Source organism: Rhipicephalus microplus, chromosome X (assembly GCF_043290135.1).
Source record: "Rhipicephalus microplus isolate Deutch F79 chromosome X, USDA_Rmic, whole genome shotgun sequence".
Taxonomy (NCBI): domain Eukaryota; kingdom Metazoa; phylum Arthropoda; class Arachnida; order Ixodida; family Ixodidae; genus Rhipicephalus; species Rhipicephalus microplus.
The window spans coordinates 801,702-822,927 of NC_134710.1; the positions used below are offsets into that span (position 1 = coordinate 801,702).

At 47.2% G+C, this 21,226-nt stretch overlaps 2 protein-coding genes across 8 annotated transcripts in view; one reads left to right on the forward strand and one right to left on the reverse strand.

The window, feature by feature from the left end:
• LOC119175609 (prolactin-releasing peptide receptor) overlaps window positions 1–5,342 on the forward strand; it is a 76,934-nt gene extending 71,592 nt beyond the window's left edge. For all 3 annotated transcript variants that reach the window (XM_075881658.1, XM_075881656.1, XM_075881657.1), the window contains one exon: window positions 1,748–5,342. In XM_075881658.1, coding sequence (XP_075737773.1) covers window positions 1,748–2,741 — 994 coding nt within the window. In that variant the 3' untranslated portion in view covers window positions 2,742–5,342. The remainder of the gene's footprint in view (window positions 1–1,747) is intronic.
• A 2,724-nt stretch (window positions 5,343–8,066) lies between these two features.
• Window positions 8,067–21,226, reverse strand: part of LOC142777346 (uncharacterized) — an 88,535-nt gene continuing 75,375 nt past the window's right edge. Inside the window, exons 2-5 of one of the 5 annotated variants that reach the window (XM_075881663.1) lie at window positions 9,019–9,165; window positions 8,856–8,927; window positions 8,466–8,541; window positions 8,067–8,312 (exon numbers count right to left, since the gene is read on the reverse strand). In XM_075881663.1, coding sequence (XP_075737778.1) covers window positions 8,910–8,927; window positions 9,019–9,165 — 165 coding nt within the window. In that variant the 3' untranslated portion in view covers window positions 8,067–8,312; window positions 8,466–8,541; window positions 8,856–8,909. Of the gene's footprint in view, window positions 8,313–8,364; window positions 9,166–21,226 lie in introns of those variants that run through there. The other 4 variants (XM_075881664.1, XM_075881662.1, XM_075881661.1 and 1 more) reach the window with 4 other exon arrangements.

Genomic DNA, 21,226 nt, shown 5'->3' on the forward strand with positions numbered 1-21,226 from the left:
CTTTTGAGAACGCCATGCTGCACTGCGATCTGCACCACGCGATAAGGTCCAATGTACACCTGCTTTGTTCCGGGAAGGCCTTTTCTGAAGAGCACCAGATAGTTCAGTTGTATCTGAGGTATCCGGGTATTGTGGCGGCGGTAAAAGTTCCTGGTAGGCTTCCGAAGTTTTTCGTTTTTCGCACAATGGCAGGCGGTCTGCAATGCAAAGTTCTTAATCAGCAGGAATCACTGGTACATTTCCAAAAGCTGCAAAATATGGGCTACAGCCGATGCTCGCAGTGTGCGACCAATTGTGATGAGCGACAGCGGCCTCCAAGCATCACTTCCATCCACCCTGAAAACCTGGATACATTGAAATGAACTGCTTCAAATCCTGAATGATTCTTTCAGCCATGCCATTTCCTGCAGGATGGTATGGAGCACAGCATCGCAATACAACTCCTCGTTCCTTCGCCAAATCTTGCAAACACTGACTGCGAAACGCAGGTCCATTGTCTGATATTACTATTTTCGTATTCTTGAACATCTGTCGACTCAAAAGAGCGATCACACTATTTGCGTCTTCCCTCCCCGGCCGTGCCGCCACTATTCTTGTGTTGACTATTTATCGTCCGATTTTTCTAACATCGTCTTGTTGCAAGCTACTAGAAGATGTTATTGCAAGAGAAATTAATACATTTCTCCCTGATAAGAGTCTTGTATGACCACCAGCACAACTTTCGTAAAGGCCTGTAAACTGTTACCCAATTAACCACAATAATTCACGAGTTCGCAGGTGTGCTTGATAAGTCTGGACAAATTGATGTAATTTTTTCTAGATTTTAGAGAGGCATTCGATCTTGTTTCGCACCCTCACCTAGTCGAAAAGCTTAAATTGATTCAGCTACCATCGTACATAATTAATTGAATTACTGCTTACCTATGTATCCGTAAATAGTTGGTTGAAATTGACAATATTTTTTCAGGTGAGCTTCCTGTAACCTCAGGTGTCCCACAGGGCAGCGCTTTAGGGCCTTTATTATTTCTAATTTATATAAATGACATCGTTGATGTAATTAAATCACCCGTGCAGACTAGGCTGTTCGCAGGCAACTGCGTATTATTTAACGAAATAACCTGCGACGCAGACCAAACTGCTCTAAATTCAAACTTTCACAGCATGGCATCGTGTGTTCCAAGTGGCATATAGAACTAAATGCGAACAAATTAGTTTTTATGAAAGTTACGAGAAAACTTGACACATTATCGTTTCCATACAGAATTGATTCTACACCTCTTACAGAAATAAGTTCGTGAATACAAGCACCTTGGTGTGACAATAACGAACACCTCTTCTTGGAATGCTCACGTTACCAATATTTGAAAGGCAGCTTTCCGGAAGCTGCGTTTCCTAAGACATACATTAAAACACGCTCCCCCTATCACTCGCCTGACAGCATATCACTCATTGACTGATATGTGGGGTTTAACGTCCTAAACTACCATATGATTATGAGAGACGCCGTAGTGGATGGATCCAGAAATTTAGACTACCTGGGGTTCTCAAAGTGTTCATTTCTGCAATATATTTTTTCATCCTGTCAGTGGATTGTGTTAATTGTCTAACCTTAGTGTTTCTTTTGTATCTGTTTTGTCCCCCCTGCTTGGACCCTTACTGGGTCTGCAGCATCTTGTAAATAAATAAACAAATGAAATGAACCATACATGCTGACCTGATGATGAATATCTCTAATTATTTTCTGCAGTGCCATGGGCAACGTGAGCCACCACGTGGACTACGTGTCCAGTGTACCGGCGGTGCGGGCCTTCTTCTACTGCGTGTACGGGCTCGTGTTTGCCGTGGGTGTTTCGGGGAACGCACTCGTGTGCTTTGTGGTGGCCAGGCAGCGAGCCATGCACACTGTGACAAACTTATTCATCGCCAACCTCGCACTCTCCGACATTCTGCTCTGCACTCTCGCCGTACCGTTCACGCCACTGCACCAGTTCGTCGGTGCGTGGCCGCTGGGCTCGGCGCTGTGTCGTATGGTACCATACGCACAGGGCGTCAGCGTGTATGTCTCCTCGTTCACATTAACGGCCATTGCAGTGGACAGATTCTTCGTCATCATGCACCCATTTAGAGGCCGGCTTCGATTGCCCGTGTGCGGCGCACTAATTGTCCTCATATGGGTAGCTGGGGCGCTTTTGACGCTACCATACGGCCTCTTCATTGGCCTGACAGCCGATGGTGGTTCCTTCTGCGAGGAGCGTTGGCCGTCGGAAGAGAGCCGCCGCGCTTTCAGCCTGTGCACCAGCGCACTCCAGTTCGGCGTGCCATTTACCGTCATCAGCTTCTGTTACATGCGCGTCTGTTGCAAGCTTCGAGAGCGGGCGCGTGCCAAGCCTGGCGCCAAGTCGATGCAGAAGGAGCAGCTGGAGCGACGGCGCACGCGCCGCACTAACCGGATGCTCGTCTCTATGGTCGTCATATTCGGCGCCTGCTGGCTTCCCCTCAACCTGTATAACTTGGCCATCGATTTTTCGCTGCGCGCTGCGAGCTGGCAGTTTGCGAACGCTTTCTTCTTCCTGGCGCACGCGATTGCCGTGAGCTCCACCTGCTACAACCCCTTCCTCTACACCTGGCTCAATGACAGCTTTCGCAAAGAATTCAAAGCCGTGCTACCATGCTTTTCGAGCCGCCGAGCAGAACTGCCACCCGTGCGCTATGTATGCAGCGGCGACGCCGTCAAGCTCTGAAGGACTACGAATAACTGTGCTTTTTGGGGTCCCAAAGCTACGATATGGTTGTCGGAGACACTTGTAGACGGCTTCAGAATTTTCAACCAACGCCTGTCGGTCACTGAAGGAACACTGAAGCACTTAAAAAAACAAGCTTTTGATGTCTTGATATGTAATTTTGAGCGGCGAATTCAAAAATGAAGCCGAAAATTTGCATAAACCAACGCAAATAACTTTTTTTTGCCCAGAACTAGTAACAGGTACCTCGGTGGGCATCGCGAGTCTCGCCGCCACCTGTGATTGGTCGAAGCTTTGCGGCATCACGTTAGGGACAGTGAGGACAGTGGATTGCGCTCGCCAGTAGGCGATGCGCCGTTTTATTCTGTTGTAATCGGGTAGTTGCTGTTAGTATGGCGAACTATAGAAGTCGCAACGAGTTAACTGTACATTCGTGCTGTACATGTTCGAGCCGTTCATCACTGTAAGAGCGACGACGGAAAACGATGTCAGCGCCACTGATGCGGCACAGGAAAGCGAATCCCAACCAGCCACCTTTACCCGCGTCGGAAACAGACTGGTGCGTATAAAAATCACGTAAGTGCTTAATTTTACTGTAGTAAACTGATACAGATCATACAATCATTCGTGCGTAATAAATTCAATAAGAAACAGCAACATCGGCATGCACTCGCTTTTAGCCACAAGTTGACACGGTACGCCTTACACGCTCCGCGCACGCATCTTGCGGAAACATCAGCTGTTCGTGGATATCACGGCTCAGCGTTGTTGATTCAGTCAATATCGCACGTCGCAGCGGGTAAGAAGCATGCCGTGAGTGAGTGTGCCACGAGGGAACAAAATCCACATGAGTGCCATCGTGACACGTGCTTGGAACTGCGCTGCAAGCTTGCAAATGGATTGTTTGGCTCATATATTGCAGTTGTGTTTGTAATACCGTCGATTTTTTCTAAATTCTGGCCCGTACTACAGGGATGGTGTGTTAAGATGCAAGCGGTATATTAACTACGTTAGAGGCATGAGACTGCCGTGTAGAGTTACCGACGCTGCTTACCAATACCAATATCCGTGTACAGACAGGTGCTCAACGCAAGGCACTCGCCCCACCACGGTGGTCTATAGTGGTAAAGGTTCTCGGCTGCCAACCCGCAGGTCACGGGTTCGAATCCCGGCTGCGGCGGCTGCATTTTCGATAGAGGCGGAAATGTTGTAGGCCGGTGTGCTCAGATTTGGGTGCACGTTAAAGAACCCCACGTGGTGAAAATTTCCGGAGCCCCTCACTACGGTGTCTCTCATAACCATATCGTGGTTTTGGGACGTTAAACCCCACAAGCCAAATCAACGCAAGGCACTCAAATGGGTAAAGAGGAGGATACACACAAAACAAGACATGCCCAATCATTCATGATGGGATATTATTTTGCAGTGCTACATTGATGTTTTTTACTGTGCAGCGTGATAAAAATATCGCTACATTCATTTAAATGTGCTGTAACCCGTCGGCATATATCAATCTAAGCACTACTGCATGAGGAGCCCCATTCAGCAGTGTAGGTTTTAAGCAGCTGGTTGTAAAGGCAGAGCTTCTGAACAAGAAAGCTATGAGCATGAACACTTAAGGTACGAGCGGTACGCTTACAATATGCGCATCCGGAAGTGTAATCGACCTGACTCGGAGGCAGACGCTCAGCAACAGAACACAGGATATACTGCGCGTTCCAATAAATTGAGGCATACAAGCGACGTCATTCGCATGTGGCTTGCGGGCGTCATAACACAAAAGAGCAGTGTCTAGTGCCACGTCATAACATTTCTCCATTTTAAGTTTAAACGAAGAACTTTGTCTCCAAACATTATAGCCAAAGCGAACAACTGGTCTACGAGTTCGTGTAAATATTCTCAGGTTAATTGGGTCTCTCAGGTGTAGGAATTCCGCTGACGGCACCGGGCTTCACGTTGACAGGTGCTTGTACCGGAGGAGTCGGAAGTGGTAGTCAGAAAGGCTTCTCTGCCGGCCATGCGCGCCTCAGTTGGTTGCGATGCCTGTGGTGTACTTCACCATTTGAGACAGATAGGACACTGGACCCTTTACTTTGACTTTACTTAACGTTCAACACACATTCATTTCTCCACACAACGAACAATCTGCCTGCATCACTCATGAGCATAACTAACACCAATAATTTCAATATCTCATTTCAAGTTTCATTTTAAGTTAACATCGCTCAGTGTTTGTTCTCACACCTTTGATTGTTCTGTATGCTTTTTTTTTGCTTTGCTTCTCGCAATTTCCTTTTACGAATGGTTACTTTTTTATAAAATGTTTTTTGATTATATATCTCTTGGCAGTGTATCCAATGATAGAATTTTCTGATTTTTCCGGGACAATAAGGTGTTTTTATTCTTGCATTATTCACTCCATGTACAATTGCATTTGTTCTTGTAAGTCATGTCTGTTTAAAGTATCATCATGATATTTTATTTCTGTATTCTATACTTATAACTATGTAGTTATTATTACGTGTTAATTTTTTGCCGCTCCCCTCTACAATGTACGTTTGTACCCTGAGGGTATTTAATAAATAAATTTTCGCCAACTTCTATCGAGGTCCCGAAGCGAAGTTTCGGGCATAGACTGAATTCTTTATGTCAAATCTATTGACAGCTATGCCAGAGGTGACGGACTAATTTCAGCTTGTCCAAAGCTGAGCGCAATTTCCGAGCCACCATCAACTCCGCCGGGCTCTTCCCACTCACTTAATGTGGGATGGTATGCTGTTTGACCAGAAGTGGGATATCTTGCACGAGTGTCCTTTCTAGACTGTTTTCTCAATGCTTCTTTACTTCCCAACATCCGTTCTGCCCTTCCATTTTTTTAGATCAATGAGCACTGGGTCTTGAATAGATCCTGAAAGATCATTTGAAAAGACTTCTTGCAAACTTTGAAGAATTTCTTACCCATCAGATACACTGTTAATTTCTTGAATATTAATTCATGAAGCCTTAAACCAACCTTTTCCTAGTATAGACAACTACCTTGCTTGTTCACCATTTTAAAGGCAACGTTGCACATCTTTTTTGAAACGCGCTTTAACTACTGCTTTTCCCAGCATCTTAAGTGGCTCTTTCTTCCAAGTCACAAGCTGCGTTTCAGCACTAACTAGTGGGATTTCCGGCACGTTCTTCAATCGCTCGCCACGTACGTTTCTTGACTAACCAGTAAGTGAGACATTCCCGAGCGTATTTCCATCTGAACCTTTATGGAACAGAACAGTGGTAATAAACTTTTCTGACTAATGAACTTCATAAAGAGAGCAAAGCTCTTCCACGTCTCGAGACGGTCTATTTGCCGTATTTTCCATCATGCCGGATGTTTTCCTGGCATCTGGGCTGTACTTTGATTATGGCTTGACGGTCATTCTTTTCTAAAGCGACAAGCTCTAGCAATATGGCCTCTTTTCTTGCAATAGTTATAAGCCTCATAACGAAATTAGCAAGTTTTAGAACGGTGATCGCCGTTGCAGCGGTAGCAGACGCCATCTCTGGACGCATCTGGTCCTTTTGGACGCGTTTCGTGGACGGCCACGTCGCCGCTGCAGTTCACGTCACACGAGGCTGCTGTTAGGACTGGGGTCGGACAACATACCATTTCTGTGCCAGTCTTTGCGTTTCGGGTCTGGCAGGTCTCGTCGTGGGTAGCTGGCCGCCACCACCGGGCCCGTTTTGTCCATCTCTCAAGGAGGAAGGTGCGTTCTTCGGGAGATATTTACAGGGGTTTATTTTAGATTATTTACAAGCGAGCGTTTCTTGCCACATGACAAACATCTAGACAAATATGTCATCCTACATCGTGACGACCTCGTCGAAGGCTCTACATCGAAAAGCATCACCACTGCATCGAAAAAACACGCAAAAGAGCCCACGAGGGGTGATTATAAACAGTCACGTTTCCCAAAAGCGGTTGATGAGGGAAAGGGCACCAAATTACCCGGTCCAATCTCAAGACATACACCACTTTCGATAGGCGGGGCCGCCAACACCCGCCCACGACAGCGTACTTGACTAGGGCGGAGTGACCATTGCAATGAGGCATCAACGTGACTCTTTCTTGTCGTGTGTGCGCCGCTGGGTGAAAGGTCCCGACCTCAAGACAGCATACATTAAAAGGGCCACCGCAGCACAGCTCTAAAGGGTCCGCCGAACTGCTCGCTCAATTATCGGGGCGATTTGCGGCTACCGCCGCTGTCTCTTCCAAGTAAGATGTTACTACCGCGTAAACACTAGTCGTCGTCTCGTGAAACTCACGGCATAGCGCCTCGCTTCAACAATACATGGCGGATGTAGGCCGCCAGCCATTCGGCGACTTGTTTGAGGATCTAAAGAACACCGCTCCCTCGTAAGGCCAGGCGCCGTACTTAACACTGTGCGTCCAGATTTCTCGTTGCTGTCATTGAGTTGCTTGCAGCCTTCCACTGCCACGTCAGGTTCATTTTTGCTAATAGGAGTTGCTGCACCACCTTGTGGCTGATGCCCAAGACGAAACAATCTCGCATCATCTCGTCCATAAGAAGCTTGTCTCCGAAGCCGTAGTTTTCAACCAGTGTTCTCTGCGCTGTCACGCATTCCGCGACGCTTTCCCCTTGCGCTTGTAAAACGAAAATCTGCCACACAGCACTGATGCGTTCGGATGTATGATTTCTCCGAGCGTTCTCTTAATCGTATACGCTGCAGCAGTCGGCCTCTAGGGTTTCGCCGACGTCACGATGAGACCGTCTGTGTTTCTTCTCCACAGGAGCTGAGTAAAACTGCGCGCTTTTCTTATTCCTTCGAAAGCAGCACATTTCCAGGCACTCCACGTACTTGTACTCAGGCGGTACTCCCCGATGCCACTGACTGGCATTGCACTGCGCGTCTTGTTCGAGACTGCGCCGCCCAAGCAAATTTGTCCTCGGCAAGAGGACTGCGACTGACTGCGAAGTGGTTGGCCCGACCTTGGCAACCAACATAGGGCCGGTCTTGGGGATTGACATTAGCCTCACGCTGGCCGATGTCGGAACACAACGTAGGCCCGACCGCGTTGGCCGATGAGCCCGAGTGCATGCCGCGCGCGGCTTGATCATGGCCCGACCTTACATAAGCGTCCATTTACCGACGGCTGTAGGTCGGCTGCCAACGTTTCTTGCTCTGCTTTTATTTCCTTTTTTGTATTTTGTACACACGACATTGGCTCAGTGCACATGCAAAACGTAGTTAAACACCTCTGCAAGTCTGCACTTGTTAGCGTGTAAGTATGTAACACGCAATAAAAGAAAGATGAACGTAAGCTTCCTCACTTTATATGTTTATTTCGCAGTTGTATAAATGCACTATGTTTTCGTGCCACATTGTTCGCATGCAACGATTTTCAGCAGGCCTTGTGCAACCCAACTATACAGTCGATGGAGTGGTATTCCTGCTAGATCAGTTCTCCTTTTCGGTCAATTTTCGTGCTCTTGGCCGTCAATACGTATTTGGTGTGCGACATTTTACCACCTCAATGCAAGGCTTGTATCGTTCTGTTGCTGGGAAAAGCTGAAGTGAACAAACAGAATGATTAATAATTAGAAAAATGCAGACTATTCACATGACTAGTTGCACAGTCGCATGCGTTTATAAGTTCTATACGCACAATTAGGCAAAGCAATTTTGTGGGTATTACACAATTCAGAAAAACTGTGCACTTACAATAATTATTTCAGTGCGTTGATATTCTGAAACATGCTTGAAGCCCCAAAGCACACAATTTCCTCGTAATATGTCACTGAAAAACAAAAAGTACAACAAATAAATTAAGGACAACACATCTTACCTTGAATGCGGGCCAGGCAGATATTTTTCACTCGTCGTTTACATCTCATTTGCGACCTAATGTAACGTGAAAAAAATTGCGTCGGACTTCAGAAACCAGGCATGCATCTTAGCAGACTTCCTTTCATCACAGTGAGACCATTGCATCACTCTATCCACACTTTTTGCAGTCCTTGTTGCAGTGCTCCCTAATGAAAAAATGGCAATATTTTCATGCTCCTTGCAATATAAACAAACGAATAAAAAACGCGAAACGCGTATATTTACCCGTAAACGATCAACGACGACTGACACAGCAGCAGTTCACCTGAACCACTCTTATCAGTCAGCTAGAAGAGACTACCGGATCGACACATCAGTTGCGCAGATCAAAGTGAATTTTTCCAAGAAAAAAAAAACTGCCAATGCGTCAGAAAACATTGCCACTTACGTGTACGCATAAAATCCTCGGCGGCGGGACGCGGCTGCTTCTAGAAACATGGCAAAGGAAATGCTGCTCAATGCATGCGACTTTGCATGGTAGCGCTTCAGCAACTCGTTGGCGCTCCAAGCGTTGTCTCCTTCCCAACGCCGCGACCTAGAAAAAAAAAGTAGGGAAAAAATTGGCCCCGTATCTGCACGTTACACCGCAAATGTCGTCAAAAGACGATAGTCTTGCATCTGGAGAGAGTGAACTAAACGTTTATTTGATGTCCTGCGCAAGAAAATCAGTGAATAGTATTCTGCAGGCGCTGCGCTAGAGTGCCTCGAGCGTGTAGCGGAGGCGAACGAGCGCATCAAGTCACGTCACACGTGGGACATGAGCGTCATCTGGCAGTTATCGTGGAAAACGGGGCGCGCGCCATGCGCGCCCATCTCTGAAATGATAAGGTGTCGCAATGCGACGGGTAGGCGCCACCACCGTGTCGTCTTAGCAAAGCGTTGGAAACACTTGCCATTTCGTGCAAACGTTGCATGGCCAGCGCAGCGTTATAGAGGCTACGATCCTTAAAATTACTTATGTATGCCTTTTCTAGTAAAAAATACACATACATAATTTTGACGAGTTGTTATGGTGCCTCAGGTATGCGCAATTATTGCTTTTTAATTGTCGATCGCACAAGTATGAACGCTGAACCTTGAGCAATATTGGTGAGCGCTGCGGATGCGGTCGACCATATGGAGTATCGTTTGGTCACTTTGGTACCGTTTAGGGTACTGTTAAGGGTGGACAAACAGACAAATGTACAGACAGACAGATCAAAATTTTTGCGTCGAAGGTCCCCAAGACAGACTATTGCCTGTAAAAGCTTCTTTTTCCAGCGGCCGTGACACCACACGTCTCTCTCAGACCTGAAAGGAGGAAACGAATGCGGTTGTGTGCCGATGGGGGCGAAGCATGCGTTGGGCGATAGTTGTAGCGCGAGAGGAGAACCACGGCAAAGGGGCACGAAGGAGACAAGGGCCTTTCGCTTTTTTAAAGACGACAGTCTTTCTTGTGAACCTTCGATGCACAAATTTTGGTCTGTCTGTACAATTATCCGCTTGTCTACCCTTAACGGTACCCTAAGCGGCACCAAAGTGACTAAACGATACTCCAAACGGCCGACCCCATCCACAGCGCCCAGCAATATTGCTCAAGGTCCAGCATCCATACTTGTGCAATTTTCAATTAAAAATCAATTATTGCGCATACCTGAGGCACTATAGCAACACGTCAGCCTCGCCGCGGTGGTCTGGTGGCTGAAGTACCCGGCTGCTGACCCGAAGGTCGCGGGATTAAATCCCGGCTGCGGCGGCTGCATTTCCAATGGAGGCGAAAATGTTGTAGGCCCGTGTGCTCAGATTTGGGTACACGTTAAAGAACCCCAGGTGGTCAAAATTTCCGGAGCCCTCCACTACGGCGTCTCTCATAGTCATATGGTGGTTTTGGGACGTTAAACCCCACAAATCAATCATTATAACAACACGTCAATCATTATGTATGTGAATTTTTTACTAGAAAAGGCATACATAAGTAATTTTAGGGATCGTAGCCTTTAAAACGCTGCGCTGGCCATGCAACGCTTGCATGAAACGGCAAGTGCTTCCAACGCTTTGCTAAGACGACACGGTGGTGGCACCTACCCGTCGCCTTGCGTTCTACACCTTATCACCAAATACACGGGCGCGCACGGCGCGCGCCCCGTTTTCCAGGATAACTTTCCCCTTTCCGTGTTCCTCTGCTAGCACTATCTAGTTCACTGTGCTAGCACGCGATTCCCGAGTTGACCTTGGCTTGCAGGTGCTGCGCTGTGCTCCCAACTAGCCGCTCAAATTTGTTTGTTTCCTTGGATAAATGGCACGTACCCACTTTGCGGAATTGGTTAGGCACCTTCTTCTTCCAACTACTACCACCTCCACCTTGGCTGGTCTGTACTATTCCCACGCTTTTGGCTTATCAGTGGCATAAATGCATCGTTTGAGTCAAATTTGCTTACGCTAGCGATTTAATATTTACGTAATGAAATATTTGAAGCCCGAATGCACCGTTTCTTCAGCCACTTTTCTTATATAAAAATACGCTGTTGTATGTTGTATTGAAGAAAAACAAAAAGTGTAGTTGAAAACACACACACCTTATATATATATATAAATATATATATATATATATATATATATATATATATATATATATCTATAAATGAGATATAGCAGACAGTAATGCCAAGGAATTCGAGCATCGAACGCGTTATTCGAAGGTCGTAGGTTCGATTCCTGCTCAAAGCTGGTAATTTTTTCATCCACTTTTCTTTCTTCTTTCTTCTTATTTACATTCCACTGGTTCTAATAACTTCCTCTGTACATTCCTTGGCATTACTGTCTGTTATATCTCATTAATATTGTGTTAAAACACGGAAATACGAGCCCTTAGGTATACACCTCTCTCCCTTATATATATATATATATATATATATATATATATATATATATATATATATATATATATATATATATATATATATATATATATATATATATATATATATATATATATATATATATATATAGTCCAGTAGATCCTCCGTGAGCGGTCACAACGTGGTTTATTTCGACGTTTCGGCCTAGAGTCTGGCCTTCATCAGGAATCCTGATGAAGGCCAGACTCTAGGCCGAAACGTCGAAATAAACCTCGTTGTGATCGCTCAAGGAAGATCCACTGGACTATATGCAACGCTACGGCCACTCAACCACCATGCCTGCTTATATATATATATATATATATATATATATATATATATATATATATATATATATATATATATATATATATATATATATATATATATATATATATATATATTGTTACACATGCCTTGGAAGAAAACGAAGATGGGTGAACATGCTGGCTGCCCCACCACAGATATTCAACAAATTCTATTATTTCTCCCCCCCCCCTTTTTTTTCTTTTCTTTTCATTGCGCCAAATTATTTCACAGTCAAAACACAGTAATCATATTTCCCTAATCTAGAAAATCTATAGGTATTTAGTTGCATTAACCACCGGCTTCTTGGCCAATCCCCCTTAGTGGGTGAGAGCCACAAAAGAAAGGAACAAGCAAGCAAGCAAGCAAGCCCCAAGCTGGAGGAAGAAAGAAGACGACGAGACTGCGATCATCAACCTGTGGGCCGCTCCGGCGCTTCTCTTTGCGACCAAAATAAACGGCCCCCTTCAGCCGTATACGTCCTGGTCCTCCTTGTGCGTAACAGATTGGTGGAAGCGTGCTGGGTAAGGCAAGCCCAACGACGGGAGCTTCACTACCTGGACTACGCCGCAGCCGCCGCCTTGCCGGACTCCCGCCTGCGCCGATCGTAATGGCCCAAGATCAGCCATCTAACGCTTCAAGGCCAACTCCAATGGGTTCCGTGCCCTACTACTGAGTCCCGCCAACCTTTGGAGGAAAATCGGGAGAGGATGTCGACGCGTGGCTCGTCCAGTACAAGCGAGTCAGCAAGTCCAACGGCTGGGATGCCGCCGCTCAGCTCAGCAATGCGGTCTTTTGCCTTACGGATACTGCGCTCGTGTGGTACGAAAACCACGAGGACACACTGATGACGTGGGACGTTTTTGTTGCAGAGCTGAAAGCGTGTTTCGGCGACTCGAGCGTCAAAAGGAAGCGGGCAGAGCAGACATTGTCTCAACGCGCGCAGCTTCCAGGTGAGACATGTACCACGTATATAGAGGATGTGCTGAAGCTCTGCAAGGTGGTCAATGATCAGATGTCAGAAGACGACAAAGTAGGGCATTTGCTGAAAGGCATTGCCGAAGATGTATATAATTTTCTAATCGGAAAAGATCACCTGAGCTCGGTGTCCGACGTGATTCGGCACTGCCGAACTTTCGAACAGCTGAAAATGCGCAGGATTGCTCCAAAGTTCGGCCGGCTCACAAATGTTACAACGGTCGCCAGCATCGACACGAGCACCTGCCCAGACCTGTCCTCGACGATTCGAGAGATTGTTCGCGAAGAACTTTTTCGCTATAGAGAACAGACGCATTCAGCAGTTGATCACCACTCTGTAAACGACCAACATTCGGTATATGTGCCACGTGAGGCTGTTACTGCACCACCGCCTTCTACGACCCCTTGGCAATCGACGGTTAGTGCAGCAGCTGTTGAGTACAGCGCACCCCCACAGCCAAGGAGAGCACCACGGTTGCCAGCTCCTCGCCATGACCGACGCCCCCAGCGTCCGCCTTCTTCGCGACGCCCGGTCTATCCCTATGATATACGGAACGAACCAACCCACTCCGCCAGAGAAGACGATGTTAGATTCATCGATGAACAAAGAGAGTTTCGACCTCTCACAGTTTCCTACTCCTGTGGTGTACCAGGACATATTTCGCGATTTTGCAACCGTCGACGTGTAGACCCACGGTATGGCTACCCACCACACTTTGCACGGCCTTCCGAACGACTTCGCGATGACCCGCGAGCAACGTAGTATGGCCCACCACAACACTTCACACGATCGTCTGATCGACCGTACGACGACCCTAATGCAACACACCTGCTGCCTCGCGACGACTACTGGACACGCAGCTTCCGGAACCACTCCCCTACATCTCACAGGAGCTTGACGCCTCCACCGCCTCGTGTTCCCCGTTCTCCTTCACCACGGCGCCGCAACACGTCTCCTTTGCCACAGGAAAACTAGCAAGCGCGGCCGATGGAGGTGAGGTCGCCGGAGACGTGCTAATATCAGAAGTACCTCCTGTGTTGATGCTCAAGAACAAAGTACGTCTTTTTGTTGACGGTGTGCCTGTGATGGCTTTGGTGGATACGGGGGCAACCATTTCGGTCATGAGTGCGTGTTTTAAAGATACCTTGGGGCGGAAGGTATTATTTAGGTGGAATCAAGCTGCGAAGTTTTGCGGAGTGAGTGGTGAGGCACTGCATCCTGTTGGTGTGTGTCAAGCTAACGTATTTCTCGGAGGCCGCGTTATCCCAACGGAGTTCGTGATTATTCCGCAGGCGACACATGATGTTATTTTGGGTATGGACTTTTTGAGGGAGTGTGGTGCGACTGTCGACTGCCGCACAGGGACAATAGTCTTGAGTGATCACGTTCCGCCAGCACTCTTGGAAAACCCTGTGGATGGTGAGACGGCATTGTGTGTCTGTGGCGACACTATCATACCACCGTTATCAACCGTTCGTGTACCTGTTGGTTGCAGCGACAGCTATTCCGCCAACTTTGATGCCAACGTAGAACCAGTGTACACCAACTGCATGAAAAAGAATGTGTTGATCCCACATTGTGTGGTGTCGATCAGACGTGGACACGCTGGTTTATGGACTGTCAATTGCTCTACAGAACCCGTGATGTTACCACATGGTCTAAAGTTAGCCGTCGTGAGTGGACAACACGAGGCCTTACTGGTGACCAAGCTTAGAGATGCGCCGGAAGAGCATCGTAGTCACAGTTTCGAAACGGCTCTTCTGTCAATGGTGAATAAGTCGCTGAGCACAAGTGAACGCCGAACATTGGTCAATGTACTTTCGAAGCACGTCTCTACATTCGACTTTGCGCAGAAAGACAAAGCGCCCCTAATCCCTGCTTCTCGGACATGTCACACTATCAACACGGGTTTGGCCAATCCGATTAGACAAAAGCCATACCGTGTTTCACCATCCGAGCGCCGGATTATTAATGAGCAGGTGAACGAAATGATTGAAAACGGTATCATTCAAGAGTCCGTAAGTCCATGGGCAGCTCCAGTAATTCTCGTTAAAAAGAAAGACGGATCGTGGAGATTTTGCGTCGATTATCACCGATTGAATGCTGTAACAAAAAAAGACGTGTACCCACTTCCACGTATTGATGATGTCATAGACTGTCTGCATTCGGCCTCTTACTTTTCCTCTGTATACTTAAGATCGGGCTACTGGCAAATTCCCATGCATCCTGAAGATAAAGAAAAGACAGCCTTTGTAACACCTGACGGCCTTTTTGAATTCAACGTGATGCCATTTGGACTGTGCAACGCGCCGGCGACGTTCGAGCGATTTATGGACACTGTTCTTCGTGGCTTGAAGTGGAGCATTTGCATGTGCTATCTCGACGACGTCGTCATCTTTGGCCGCACCTTCAGCGAACACAATTCACGTCTGGATACTGTACTGACTTGCATAAGAAACGCTGGCCTTGTTCTTAACTCAAAGAAATGCCACTTCGGAGACCGACAAACCCTTGTTCTCGGGCACCTAGTCGATCAGGAGGGCATCCGTCCAGATCCCCAGAAGACAGCAGCCGTTGAAGCATTCAATGTGCCGCGCTCTGTGAAGGAGCTCCGCAGTTTTTTGGGGCTTTGCTCCTATTTTCGCCGCTTTATACCTAAATTTGCCGATGTCGCGTATCCGCTGACATGTTTGCTACGGAAGAATACTTCCTTCGAGTGGACTCCGGAGTGCGACTCCTCTTTTCGCCAACTGAAGTTCCTCCTGACGTCGCGGCCAGTTCTTCAACACTTCAACCCATCAGCTCTAACCGAACTGCACACAGATGCCAGCGGCATAGGAATTGGTGCCGTCCTAGTTCAACGCTATGGTAACCGCGAGCACATGATTGCATACGCAAGTCGCTCCTTGAGTAGGCCCGAGCAGAATTACACTGTCACAGAACAAGAATGCCTCGCGGTAGTATTTGCGATTCAGCGGTTTCGGTCTTACTTATACGGACGCCCTTTTACAGTCGTCACCGACCACCACTCATTGTGTTGGCTCGTCAACCTTCGGGATCCTTGCGGCCGTCTAGCGCGCTGGGCACTTCGGCTCCAAGAGTATAACTTCATAGTCTCGTACAAAAGTGGTCGACGACACGCCGACGCAGATTGCCTTTCACGCATGCCACTGAGCACTACAGAGTGTGACGCCGATGACCTCGATCACCTCGTAGCTTCTGTGTCACCAAAGTTTCCCGACCTCAGTACTTTCAAAGATGAACAGCGAAAGGACACCAGGCTATCATCGATTTGCACAGCTCCTACGGCATGCCATTTCTGTGTACGCAACGGACTCCTATATAAGAAGAACTTTTCCAGCACTGACGCACGTTTCCTCCTGGTATTGCCAGAAACCCTTCGGACAGCGATTTTAGGTGTGATGCACGACGATCCTACGTCCAGACATTTAGGCTCTGCGCGGACGCTTTACCGTGCTAAGGAACGCTTTTATTGGCCAGGAATGCGACAGTCAGTCGAGGCGTATGTGGCCAGCTGCACACAGTGTCAACGCCACAAACGCCCGTCTACTGCTCCGGCTGGTCTTCTACAGCCCTTGCCAGCTCCAAGCACACCTTTCCAACAGGTGGGAATTGACCTCATGGGCCCTTTTCCAAAGTCGGCTTAGGGCAATCGCTGGATAATTGTATGTGTCGATTACCTCACGCGCTACTGCGAGACGGCGGCCATACCAACCGCAACTGCCAGCGACGTCTCTGTGTTCCTGCTGCAGCACGTTATCCTCCGACATGGCCCACCTCAGGTGATCATCAATGATCGTGGGCGACAATTTACGGCAGACATAGTAGAAGAGCTGCTTCGATTGAGTGAGTCCCGCCTTCGTCACTCGTCGCCATACCATCCGCAAACAAATGGGCTCACGGAGCGCACCAACCGAACAATTGTAAACATGCTCTCTATGTATGTGGCATCCGACCACAAGAACTGGGATGACGTGCTACCATTTATAACGTACGCGTTCAACACCGCTAAGCACGAGACAACAGGCTATAGCCCCTTTTTCTTGATGTACGCACGACCGCCACGGCACACACTCGGCACAGTTTTGCCATTATCGGCGCACGAGAACCTCTCAGTCACCGAAATCCTCTGCCTTGCAGAAGAAGCGCGTCGTATTGCTCGTCTACGCACTTTGGCATCACAGGAAAAATCGAAGGTACGCTATGACGTCCGCCACCGGCCTGTAACTTACCACCCAGGCGACTTAGTGTGGCTGTGGACTCCGGTACGAAGACGCGGGTTATGCCAAAAGTTCTTGGCCACATACGACGGACCGTTTGTCGTTCTCGACAAAATCACGGAAGTCACATACACAATAGCTCGCCTCACGAGAAGTGGTAGAAGAGCCGCTAAAACCCAAGCAGTCCATGTCGCTCGACTGAAGTTGTACACACCAAGGTGAATCGGTTACCTCGCCCGGCAAGCTTCGTCTGCGAGGGGAGGAATGTTACGCATGCCTTGGAAGAAAACGAAGATGGGTGAACATGCTGGCTGCCCCAAGCTGGAGGAAGAAAGAAGACGACGAGACTGCGATCATCAACCTGTGGGCCGCTCCGGCGCTTCTCTTTGCGACCAAAATAAACGGCCCCCTTCAGCCGTATACGTCCTGGTCCTCCTTGTGCGTAACATATATATATATATATATATATATATATATATATATATATATATATATATATATATATATATATATATATATATATATATATATATATATATCATTGTTATTATTGTCTTAAAACGGAGAAAAACGAGCCCCCTTAGGTATACACTTCTTTCCCTTATTAATTAACGAGGGTCTCGTACTGGCATACTTGGTGCCATTAGGTTGTATACGAGGGACTATTGGTCAGCTGCCCGCTCGTAATAAGTTCACGTGCTACGTGACGCCACACAAGCTCATAAAAGGGTGTTCCACTCTCGCCGCTTGGCTACAGATGGCGCTGACTGACACTCCCACGTTTAAATTCACATATAAACCCAAAAAAGTGGATGGGGGAATGGCCGCTGTGATAGCTCACTAAAGCATGTCAAGGCGATGAAAGTACCGCCAGGTGCTAAGAATTTCTTTTTTAAATTACATACCGGTACGCTGACCGTCAAAACCTGGATAGCTGCAAAGGGGTTTTACGTTCCTTGGGGCACGCATTCATAATATGCAGAAAGGAGGAGACAATTGAGCATGTATTCCCTGACTGCTGGGATGCTGTCTTTCTTTGGGACGTGCTCCAGCGCACGATCAAAAAAGATTTCCCCCTTGATGCACATGGCATCCGCTATTTGCAAATACAAAGTGACGACGGTACCCCATATGATATGATAATGCTTATGGCTCTTCATAGCATTTGGAAATCCAAGATGGCAGCCATGCACTTTGATGTAGATGCACGAGCGCCCACCCAGTACTTCAAAGAATATATAAGAAATTTCGTGGATGAATAAAAGTTGCAGGAATTCACCCCAGAGTGGTTGCCGCGCGTCGAATTACTATCGACGATAAAAACATTTTAACAGATGCGTGGTCACTACATTTGAGCCACGGTTTTTACAATGTTTTGGATTGTGTTGTGTAATTATCTGTTAATATGTGTATAGTTTACGTGAGCCAAAGACAGGCAATAAAGAAAAAAAGCAGTGATAGCTCAGTGGTTAGAGGATCGAACGCGTTATTTGAAGGTCGTAGGTTCGATTCCTACTTACGGCTGGTTATTTTCACCCACTTTTCTTTCTTATTATTTACATTACATTTGTTCTAATAACTTAACCTATACATTCCTTGGCATTATTGTCTGTTAGATCTCACTAATACTGTGTCAAAACACGGAAAAGCGAGCCCTTATGTATACACTCCTTTCCCTTATATATATATATATATATATATATATATATATATATATATATATATATATATATATATATATATATATATATATATATATATATATAACGGATGAGACATGGCGTCAGTCAGAAAACCAGTTTATTCTGTCTCTTCCTCTTCATCTTCCTTTGTCCCATTCACCAGTGAAGCGTCACACGGTTCCTCCCCCTCCACCCGAGAGAGCGTCAACTTATTGGGACAATAGTAGCGGCGCAGTTTGTTGACGCGCACAATGTCAGTACTTCTGCTTAACGGTCCCACGCATCGGTCGATCTCATAGTTCACAGGAGAAACTCTGCGAAGAATTGTGTAAGGTCCTTCGATGACCGAACTAAGCTTTTCCTTGTTCGGGTGACAAGGTGTTTCGTAGCGAACCAATTAGCCAGGTTGGAGATCTTGTGGTAGGAATTTTTTGTCCAAGATGATCTTGTTCTTCTCATGGTAGGTAAGCGTGTTCTTGATTGCACTTTTCCTTGCTTCTTGCGTACTCTTCATTGGTGCGTCTGAAAGTGTGTCGTATGATGGGAGTCCACTGGTGAGGTACGATGGTAAATATCATGTTACTTCATGCGGGGTTCTGCCGTATTCATCGGCGACATCTGGAAGATGTTTGACCCAAGACTTCTGCGGCTGCTCATTCATTTTGCACTTTAGTCGGGTTACAATAGTCTGATTCATACGTTCGTTCATGCCATTACATTAAGGGTGTTGGGAAGACGTGAACCATTGGTGGACACCATTGCGTTTTAGGAACTGCTTGAATTTTACAGCTGTGAAAGCTAGTCCGCAATCATATAGGAACTTCTTGGGCTTTCCTGTAGCAAAGATGGTGGTGATGCACGAAATGTATGCGTCACAAGTTTTGTTCTTGTGGGGAAACGCCCAGACATACCGCGTAGCGTGGTCGATCGCCAAGTGAATAAATTTCTTTGTCGAGTTATTTAAAGAAAAGCCACCTATAGTGTCCATTGCTAAAAGATCAAAGGGTTGTTCCGTAGGTGTTAGTGACTCGAGAGATCCGAATATCTTGGTTATCGGCTTCCTGCAACACTGACATATGTCACAGTGGCGGACGTAGGATGAAACGTCTGTGACGATTTGCGGCTATAATAAAGAACTGGGACAGTCAAAACTGTTATTTGAAACTAGGTAGGAGCGTTGGCCTAGCCAGCGAAAGCATCGATAACGTCCAGCGCGAGAGTCTCGTGCTTAGCACTGACGATGTCTTTTCCGAGCTATGCATAATCCACTACACTCATCATTACATATTTCCCCCTCGCTGAAGACGGAGCCAAGTAGGTGTTCTAAAGTGTCGTGAGGACTAGTGGTTCGTGATACGGTTTGAGACGATCCACGTGTACGATTTCGCGACCTCGGCGACGCAGGTCCACAGTGGCCGTGAGGGGTTCGATGAGGTAGTTGACAGCGGAAGTTTTCTCTATGACGCGATAAGGCCCATGGTGCCTGCTGACGAACTTTGTAGATGTACCAGGAGCAGCAGTGGGAGGCACCCACAGCCAAACAAGAGAGTTGGGCAAAAACTAGTAGTGGGACCGTCCATAATCGTGACGAAATTTTTGTAGCCCTTGTTCTTGGGTTGTAAGGGCGCAAGCTAATTGTCGACATTCTTCCGCATACCAAGCGGCTTCGGAAACTGGAGTTCCTTCGGATGAGTCAGGTCGGTAAGGGAGAATGGTGTCGATTGGAGATGATGGCTCTCGACCATAGAGTAAAAAGAAGGGAGAAAAGCCTGTCATCGCTTGAGGTGCCGTGTTGTAAGCGTACGTTACGTAGAGAAGGATAAGATTCCAGTTGGTGTGGTCGGAGGCGACATACATAGAAAGCATGTCGCCAAGAGTGCGGTTGAAACGTTCGGTCAAGCCGTTTGTTTGTGGCCGATATGCGGTAGTACAGCGGTGAATCACGTGACATTGAGCAAGAAGTTCTTGAATAACATCCGCGAGAAAGACGCGGCCTTGGTCGCTCAAAAGTTCACGTGGAGCACCGTGACGCAGAACATAACGTTGCAGAAGGAAAGACACGACGTCACGTGCCATCGCGGCTGGTAGAGCGGCCGTTTCTGCATATCTCGTGAGATGGTCGATCGCTACAATTATCCAGCAATTCCCACGTGATGTGTATGGCAGAGGACCATAAAGGTCTATCCCAACCCGGTCGAATGGTCGCACTGGGCACGGTAACGGCTGCATTGGTGCGGTAGGACGGCTAGGATCGTGCTTGCGGCGTTGGCACTCTGTGCGAGATCGAATGTACTTTTGAAGGAATGTGTACATGCTGCGCCAATAAAACCGAAAACGTAGCCTGGCGTAGGTTTTAAACAAACCGGCGTGTGCACACTGCGGATCAGCATGGAAAGCAGCACATATGCTGGCACGGAGATGCCTTGGTATGACGACTAGCCATTTGCGGCCGTCAGGGTGGTAGTTGCGGCGATAAAGTATTCCATCACGGATGGCGAAGTGAGAGGTTTGT